Here is a 9,587-nt window from a genome sequence, read left to right as displayed (position 1 = left end):
AGGACCATTTGACCTGACTGATTCTTGCTGAGGGAATATTTTTGGGTGGGAATGTGTGACTGGTGGTGGTGACCGCCTTTATTTAGCATTTAGGGTCCAGTATTATCTGCATGTCCTGTAGAAGCAGACCCAATACGCTGTAGAATAACAGTGATGATGGGTCAAGGAATATAGTTCAACAGTTTTCGTTTTTCCCGGTAAAAGACTTGTTTATACGGGGAAAATTGTTAAAAGCGAAAATTTCTGATCAGTATCCTATACTTTAGGGGTTGTGTCGGGGTTGTGCCAAGTCAGTCCGCGAGAACTTCAAAACGTGTTTATTTATTTAGATTATGAACTTTCAAATTGTATCTAATAGATTCCGAATGTTAATGGATAAGTGAAATGATAGAAATACCTGTTGGATGTCATCTAATTTTCTTTATCTGCCACTTCTACATAAACCAACTCAAGAGCTGAGCAGGTTGAAATGGTAGTACTTCAGATGCGACGATTGTGGTGGAGAATCATCGCATTCGTTAATGTTGAGTTCATGCAGTATTCTTTTGCACATCCGGGGAGTGGGAGCTTCAACAATTGATCGGTGTCCGGTTTCATAACCCTTATTCCCCTTTCCTTCTTTTAACACTCAGACGAAATAGGTAAAGTGGTTAGAAAAATACCATAAAGGGTAATTTTATCATTTTAAAATTATTTTATATGCACCTGATGCCATGTGACTGTGTTGATTGATGGTCAACTAACGATAGGGACCTATTAGACACAATTTGAAAGTTCAAGGTACTGCAGAAACATATTTTGAAATTCAGGGACTGACCTGACACAACCCCCAAAGTACAGGTATTGGTCAAGAATTTTCTCTTGTTAAAATGCAGCTTTAGAAATGTTGATTGATCAAATCTATCTCAACTACATAACATGTTATAGCCTACAATCATGTTTCAAGGTATCGATACACCTTTGTGTATGAGAGGTGTATTGATACTTTAAAGTTTAAACCATGTTTTCAACCTGTCGTTGACTCGGCCGGTTGAACTGTTCAAGCTGTCACCCAGTCAGGATTATGGGTCCGATTCAGTCAAGACTTGTCAGATGGTCAAAAACAGTTTGACCCAACCGGTTTGGCTGTTGACCCAGTGACCAGGTCGTGGGTTGCACGCTCAATGCATGCAAATTTTCAGAGGCCATAATTTTGTACTCCGATGTTCAATTGGGGTGATTTATTTTTTTATTTTGGGTAGATTTTTGAGATCCATTCGTCCCAAGGTGTTACAGGTGCCTTATCTTGCCATTTTTGCAAAAAAACCTATTTTTTGGCATCAAATTGTAATTTTTAATATTTTTTATAAAAAAATTAAAAACTGAATTAAAAAACATAAATTAAATATAAAATAATACATATAATATATCTAAAACATATTTATACATTATTTATTGTTAAAATATGTATTTATACACACAAACATATATATATATATATATATATATATATATATATATATATATATATATATATATATATATATATATATATATATATATATATAAAACCCACGACTTAGACGCAAAAACAGTTTGACCTCCAGGTCGTTTTTTAAAACATTGATTTAAACCATGTGCTTTTATTTTTTTTAGTAAACACCTGTTTTGTAAACAAGTATATTGTGTACCCAAAGATATGGGGTATACCGTATCGATATCTTGAACTTTGCTTACAATACAATGCTTGTAAACTGTCGTTGATCTGACTGATAAAATTGGTAAAACCATCAGCCGGCCATAATTCCGGTTTAGTCAACCATAAACCTACAAACCTGGGTCCCCTACAAGCAAAAACTCTGCTCATAGCATCCAATCGTATACATTGAGAATATCTTCTGCACATATATGAAAAATTCATGGGGTGATGTTATCAATGCGTGGCTGGATTCCCATGTTTACAAGAGTGTGCAAAGTTTTGCTTGCAGAGTATCTTGTCGCCAAACCCACTAGCAGCTTAAAAACTTTTTTTGGTAATAACAGCTTAAAAATCACTGAATTGGTCAAAATCCATTCAATCTAGGTGGTTGACCATTGACCCACTTGATCAAATCAATGGATCATGGGTTACGAGTTACAATTGATATACAAACTTCTGGAGGTCATAACCTTGTAATCAGGGTGATTTTTTCTTTTTGATTTTAGATACATTTTGTGATATATGCATTCCAAAGTCGTTTTATCCCACTATTTTTGCTAAAAAATACCTTTTTTGGCCTCAAATTTAAATTTTTATTTTTATAAAAAATAAAAATTGAACCGATGACTTGCAACCCAGAGGGAAAACGGTTCAGCCTTAGGGTCGGTTTTAACATTACTACAATATTTAAGTGTATTAAGCTTATACTGATATAAACAGTTTTAAAAAAGATAATTTGAATTTGGTATCTATTTTCTAACATTTTCTCTTTTTAATCCCAGTGAGTCAAATAATTGAATTACATGATCAGATTACTCGACCGTGAGAAGGCCATTACCCAATGTTGATCCCAGCGATATGGGTTCTGGGTGGGACTGTGAGAGGGGTAGACTGGATAAGTGGATATGGTGTTAACATTTGGTTTTATTTATAGATTTATTTTTTCACAAAGTGACTGCTATCTATCAGGCTTGAAGCCCCGTTCTCATGACTCGTGTTTTTACCGGTCCGAAATTTTATCATTACACCAAGTAATGGTCCCTACTGGTCGACCCGTGACCCAGTGACCAAAATGGTTTCAAATTTCAAATATCAATCGGTCTGAGTCCAACAATTGAGAGTATTCATTCTTTTTGACTAGGGTTCATCACTTCACCTAAGGGGTGGTCAATCAATTGAACAACAGATTTTACCAGTAGGAGACATTACCTTTATTACTTGTCACAGACAAAAACCATCTTACCTTTAGGCTGGAGGTACCCTATTACAACCCTGCAGGCTCTGGAGCCTGCAGTAACAGGGATTTGCTTCATACGGAATGCTGATTCAATGATCCAATCTGTCCATACATTTGATGAGAAGTGCCATAAAAATTAAACCCAACCCCAAAGTTCACGGATTGGGTGGAGACTTCAGTCGTGGGCAGTTGGGCCTACCAAAGTTCTATCAAAGAGAGGCTGAGCTCCATCATGCCTGGCCTTGCTAGAAGCTAACAGCCTAACACCCCACACCATCCTCTGCGTCGTGTATATTATTATATTGTCTTGGACCTCCTTGTCTACCTTGTCAGGTGGTGCATTTCCTGTGGCAAATGGGCTATTGTCTCGGCCTGAGACATGCCATACGGAAGGAGGGTCACGAATCATGAGAGACGTCAAATGATGCCCTTATCATTTTAGACAGGATTCCAAACCTGCATTGGCCAAACACCAAACCTGGCCCTCATCTCTTTGGATGGAAGTGTCAAGTTTCCAAGTTAACAACCTTATTTGGAGTAGATGGACATCTGAATTTGAAGCTTCAGTTCCGGGACTTCAGATCCAGACAGGTGGACAACCAAAATATGTATTCCATCCAATTGATGAAAGTCCAGCTCAGTCACGCTGTGTCATTCCTTTGTTCTACTTCACCCCAACTACTTTCATACCCACTCACACCCACCATGGCACCCCATCCCCATGCCATGCCGGAGAAAGTAATAAATTAGGCATTGTATTCATGTTCTTATATTCTTCTTCTTCTTCTTACTATAAAAGTCATTATTAAAATAATGAATTTTGATATGAAAATCTTGCAGAAAGCAGCCAACAGATCGCACACTTGAGAGGAATAAATTACTTAGCAGATTCATTGAAAAGGCATGTGGAGGCTCTGTTTTTATATATTGAGAGGGTGGAAGGGGGCAGCCGGGATAAAAGAGGAAATAATTTAAATATCCCATCTGCAATTACATAAAATAGATTACAGTGTATCAAGTTTTGTATGGACTGATGTGGACAAAGATGGAAGATAATTTTTTATTACAGACCACTATGAAAATGACCTTAGAACCGTCTTTTCCTGTGCTGATGCTCTGTCTCCAGTAGCCATTGAAGAATGGTTTAGCCACCCAAGACAAAACTGCTTTTGGTTTAAAGGAATCTGATCACCAACCTCTTATGATGGAAACAAAGACACACTTATCCCTGAACAAATTCCTTGTAGTACAAGCTTGGATGATAATAAAAGAAACGATAGATGGAACTGCATTTGAGTAAGAGATAGGAGAAATGATCAAGTAGTGTCATCAAGAGGAACTTTGTTCTCTACATATTTTCCAGATATTCATGGTAAAAAGAATTTGGAAAAGCCTGATCCTACTTGCCGTTGGTTTGACTAGCTAACCTCCAAATGTAATTCAAACTCTACTCCATTCTTGAAGTAACTATGGTCAATTCTCCATTGAAGGTCCATTTCTTGAGTGCTTAAAGAAATCCAATCCTTTGCTATCTATAATGGGTTCTTCCACCATCTTGTAGAACTATATTTGTCAATGTGTTTATCAACAGTATCCAAGCTGGGGCCCATCAAATTCAATATTTCTTTCTTCTTAGCTTGCAAATGAACAAAAACTCTAAACACAACACATCCAATCACCGACTCTATCATCTTGCCCAGATGGCTGAAATTTTCAACTTTGGTTCAAGAGGAATACTCTTTCATTGCCCTTAAATTAAGATCATCGCCATCACAATTGTCATCATCATTTTGGTGGCCACAAACACTATCAAGAATAGATTATTGAAATGTAAGTGTTTGGCCGCTTCAAGACATCCCCATGTTGGCCACCATCAAATCAAGTTCCCAATAGTAGTCTGAAAAATCCAAGGACTTCTATCTTCCAATTTCTTCGAGCTTTATAAGCACTTGTTTTATATCTGGTCTCAAAGATGGGGAAGGAGAACAACAAGCCATTGCTAACTGAAAGAACATGAGGATGCGCTCTTCCATGATTGACTTTTGATCACTGCCTTCATTAAGAAGTAAGCTGGGATGAAATATGTCTGAGAACTTTTGATCAAGAATTGCATTTCTCATAGAGTTTGGCAGATATAGATCCTGAGTGGGTGATGAGTTGGTGATAATGGGCCCCTTCCTGGTAAGTAACTCAAGTAAGATGACCCCAAGATTGTATATATCACTCTCTTTGCTTGCATCCTTCATCTTGATCAACTCAGGGACTTTATATCCCTGAATGGCAGAAGCTTCAACCATTTCCTGACCTGCAGTTGGATTCAAGAGGAAATGTAGGCCAAAATCTGACACATAGGATTGGTAACTTCCATCTAGCAAAATATTCTTTGATTTAAGATTTCCATGAATAATGGGTTTCTGCAATCCAAAATGAAGATGATCTAGTCCTCTGGCAATACCAACGGAGATCCTGTAAATGATACCCCATTTGTGTGACTCACTGTCTCCATCTGTCAATAAGAAAACATATTTTCTCCATTTAAGATGTCTTGTTTAACTTGAAAAAGAGAATAAAAAATGGCAACTCAAAATGATCTCAATTCGAACTCGAGTTAATTCTGAAAGTTTCATAAAACTAAGAGAATGAATTCTCTTACAGGAGGAAGAGGAAAGAAGAAATAACAAAAAAAGTAGTTGAGATCAAACATAATTACATACAGAGAAGAAACAACATGACTATCGGAATTGGAACAGTGAGGTGATTTCTCCACATGCACAGAAAGAACAAAAAGCAGAATATGTGATTTCAGTGCAAATCTAATTAAGGGCTCCTCAGAAAGCTGGGAAAATAAACAAAAATACTTACAAAGTAGCCTCAAGAAAGAAATTATGTTTGCAAAGTGCAAACAAGATATAGTTGATAAAAAACTTCAAAATAAGCTTGATTTCAGTTTTTTAATTAAGAGAACATAGTATAACAAAAGCAGATATTGATTCAATGATTCAGAAAAGAAGGAAAATGGGTGTTTTTTTTTTTTTTGGTATTTCAGGAAATGGATGTAGATACATAGACAATATGAGAGAAATAAGTACATGGATATGTCGGTCAGAAACCATAAATATAAAAAGAATGTGAAAAAAAAAGAACTTATGTCTTCATTCGATTAACGTGAGGCAGATTTTAGTTCTCCATTTGGATTATAGAATCAAATCAAAGCTGTTTAACCCCGTCTTACATTTTTTCCAATTCAATCTATTCAACCATGATTCTAAATGTTCATCCAAGATGATCTGAAATGCATTTGCAGTAGAAAATAAATCGCAACAAATTTAAATAACAAATTGTAGGAGATTACCTTGAATGAACTGAGCCAGAGTACCTCGGCTTAAGAAGGGATAGACAAGAAGCTTCTCTCCTTTCGGCCCCGCATAGAAGGCCTGAAGAGGTACTAAATTGGGATGCCTGACATACCCCAGCATCTGAATTGCATCAATAATCTCCTTCATCCTTCCCGTGCACGCCGGTCTGAGAAACCGAAGCAACCTCACTGACTCATGCCTCTGTAAACTAGCCTTGTATAGTGTCCCGTAATTTGATTTTCCGACAACTTCTCCCGGAGCATCCAAGATATCATGAATGGTGAGACTCTCACCACCCGGAAAAGTAAGCAAGTCCTCTGTTTCGACTATATGTTCTTCCTTGCACTCGAGGTCCTCCATCTCTGCAGATGAGCGTCGCATCCATCTCTTGCGCCAGAGGTAGAACAAAGATAAGAGGACGATCAGCAATGTTGCACAGACTACGCTCACAACAACTCTGAGCTTGTGGTTGTGTTCCATGTCATGAACAGAGTAAAGACAAGTTTCCTATCTCCTACCTAATGGAAGAACTTATAAGCTTTATTCCATTGCTTTTCCATTCTAGGGTAATTAATCGGAAAGTGGGAGCTCATTAATGCGCGCAAACAATAAAAAATCGTAGATCAGAGAGAAATATCTGGACGCGTCAGATCCCAATAACTCTCAGTTACGTTGCCAGCAAAGTAGAAATAAAGAAAAGGGATGAAAAGCGTCCTTCAATTTGCTGAAGCCCAACAAACTCAAGAAAAAGCTTGGAGCTTTTTAAAACCCTAGAAATATTTTGAATTTTGAGGTTTCAGAGGTTCAAAGAAGATTCAATTTCTGGAAACCGGTCTCTTTCTTCTGGATTGAGGCCGGCGAGAAGCTTTTTGCGCACAGAGAGAGAGAGAGACGAAATCGGTGAAAATAACATCAGTCAGTACACGCGGCAAAGTATCGGATACCCGAGCCATATAAAGGGTGATTGATGCACGTGATAAATAGGTTCCTTCTATGAGCGATACCGTGCGGTTACCTGCAGATGAGGGCTCGATTCTCAACCGTTGGATTCATGTCTTCAACTACTGGTAGGTTTTCTTGTTAGAATATTCGAATCTGACGGTTGAAAGAGGCTATTTCCTATAGAAACTTAAATGACGAAAATGCTCCTGTTGCGTTGTAATAGTGTTGTCAGAGGTTCAGAGCCAGAGTCAGAGTCATCTCAAGTCATCTCTCTCTCTCTCTAATCTAATGTGTGTTGATTCTCTGATTCAGACGGTCCATGCGTGCTCAGAGACAGAGCTGACGGTCAAACTCTGGATAATTTCTGTACCAGGAACCAATGGCTGTGATCTTTCGGCTACAGATGCAGGTGGGCCCACCATGTGTGATGGACTGACAAACGTCTAGGTGTTGTTGGTGGTTCACCTTCACCAGATACCTTTTTTTTTTTTCCCTCAAAGCTACCTATGTCGTAAGGCATGGTTGGGTTCAGTGGCGTATAGATGGATTCAGATTTCATTATCGAAACCACGTTGGCTCATTTAACACCGTTGGATTGAGAGATGTGGAGAGATAAGATAGATTCACTTTCACTGTTTCGAATTTGAATTTACTAATGATAGCTTCGCGTGCTGCCACGTGGGGCCCTGTTAATCAAACAGATTAACCCCGCAATAGAACAAAAATGTGAAAAATAAAATAAAAAAGCAATGAGTAAGAAAAACAAAACGAAGAGAAAAGTAGAACAACAAAATTTGGAGGCAACATCATCAAAGAGTTGATGATGGGATGGAAGTGACGTGTCACACTAGTGAGTTGACACCATCAATTTCTCTCTTCTCCATTTCAAAAGCCTTTTTTTTTTCTGTAATTTCTTCCAGTCCAGCTGGCTAATTAATCGTGTGAATTTATTAAAGATTTGAGGTCTCTGTACCTGTAGTTTAAACAAAAAGAGGAGGAAAGGAATTAAGGAATCCTTTGATTGCTGCCGACACCTTACTGGGCTCATCATTTGTTGCACCCAACCTCCTCAAATAATCTCTCTCTCTTTCTCTCTCTTTCTCTCTCTCCCTCTATGTGACTCTCTTTTCACTCTTCTTCCTCATCCATTGATAATTCTTTAGGAAAATTACCGATTAGTATACTGTATTTTGGGTCTAATGACACTTTAATTCTTGAACTTTGAAACATGATAATTCAATACCCAAATTTTTAAAATGTGCCAATTTTGATATTTATTAATCATTCCGTTAATCAGATATTAAGTGACACTTGAAAAGACAAAAATGCCTTTATAATGTCATCTAATTCTTTTTACCAACTATCAAATTTATTGACAAAAAATGAACAAATCTTAAATACTTGCCTCTTCTATTGAAAAAGTTGGGATCACCAAAATAACTACTGAGACGTGATTCTAACTTTCTTGAATAGAAGAGGCAAAGATTTGAGATTTGTTCATTTTTTACCAATATATTTGATAGTTGATAAAGAGAATTAGATAACATTTGAAGGATATTTGTATCTTTTCAAATGCCACTTAATAGCTAATTAACGACAGGTAATGGATTAATATGTTTTGAAAATTCAAGGACCAAACTGTCACTAAACCCAAAGTACAGAATATTATTCTAGAATTTTCCCTCCTGAACTACTCTCTCTCTCTCTTCATTCACCCTTTTACTCATCCATTGATAATTCTTCCGGAGGAATTGGCCTCCTCTTGTTACTAAATACAAATCCATTTTCTTTAAAGCTGAAGGGAAGTAGAATGCTCCGAAAGTGGAAACAAATGAGGTATTAATTTTATTTAATAAAATAAATGGGGCATTAATGTTAAGTTCCAGGTTTCAACCCACAAGCTTTACTAGCTTTGCCTACCCAGAAAAAGAAAGACACTTCAATTCAATGAGTTATAATTCAAAATATGTATATGGAGAAAAACTAGGAACTCTGATTGAGAATATTATCCCTTTTCCGAGAATACTTCAATTGAGGGCTTGAATCATGATTCATGACCCTCCATTGACTGAGCTTTTATTGACATCATTCAAGTTATTAGGTATAGGTTATTAGCTTTGAGAAGCAAATTAATGAGGTGTTTATGATGCCAGCTAGTGAAAGCTTTCTTAAACAGATACCCATTTGTTTACAGCAGAACCAAGAAAATTAGATTACGTTTGCCAAGGGGATGACTGACCCAAGACCAATCCAGCCAATCAGTAGACTTGATACCACCAATTCAAATTTGAGTTATTTTTCTTTATTTTTTATTGATTTTTCTTGGTATTGTACCAGAATCTTGACTAGTTCTAGTTTTGCTATGTATCCTTGC

General features: G+C 37.1%; 1 protein-coding gene across 1 annotated transcript; it reads right to left on the bottom strand.

Annotated features, from left to right (window-relative positions):
* Positions 1–3,804: 3,804 nt before the first annotated feature.
* LOC148848331 (putative kinase-like protein TMKL1) lies at positions 3,805–7,222 on the bottom strand. The gene is made up of 2 exons (XM_088950779.1): positions 6,268–7,222; positions 3,805–5,421 (listed from the first exon to the last, which is right to left on the bottom strand). The coding sequence occupies exons 1-2, from the start codon at positions 6,749–6,751 to the stop codon at positions 4,832–4,834; spliced, it is 1,074 nt and encodes a 357-aa protein (XP_088806905.1). The 5' UTR covers positions 6,752–7,222; the 3' UTR covers positions 3,805–4,831.
* Positions 7,223–9,587: the final 2,365 nt, after the last annotated feature.

This window comes from Nelumbo lutea, chromosome 6 (assembly GCF_056320005.1).
Source record: "Nelumbo lutea isolate HS-2025 chromosome 6, American lotus-T2T, whole genome shotgun sequence".
Classification (NCBI taxonomy): Eukaryota; Viridiplantae; Streptophyta; class Magnoliopsida; order Proteales; family Nelumbonaceae; genus Nelumbo; species Nelumbo lutea.
This window is presented reverse-complemented; position numbering and strand designations above follow the sequence as displayed.

Coding starts and splice junctions, on each gene's coding strand:
- LOC148848331 (XM_088950779.1), bottom strand. CDS start 6,751: ATGGAACACAACCACAAGCTCAGAGTTGTTGTGAGCGTAGTCTGTGCA. Junction 5,422..6,267: donor TCTGGCTCAGTTCATTCAAG/GTAATCTCCTAC, acceptor TCTTATTGACAG/ATGGAGACAGTGAGTCACAC.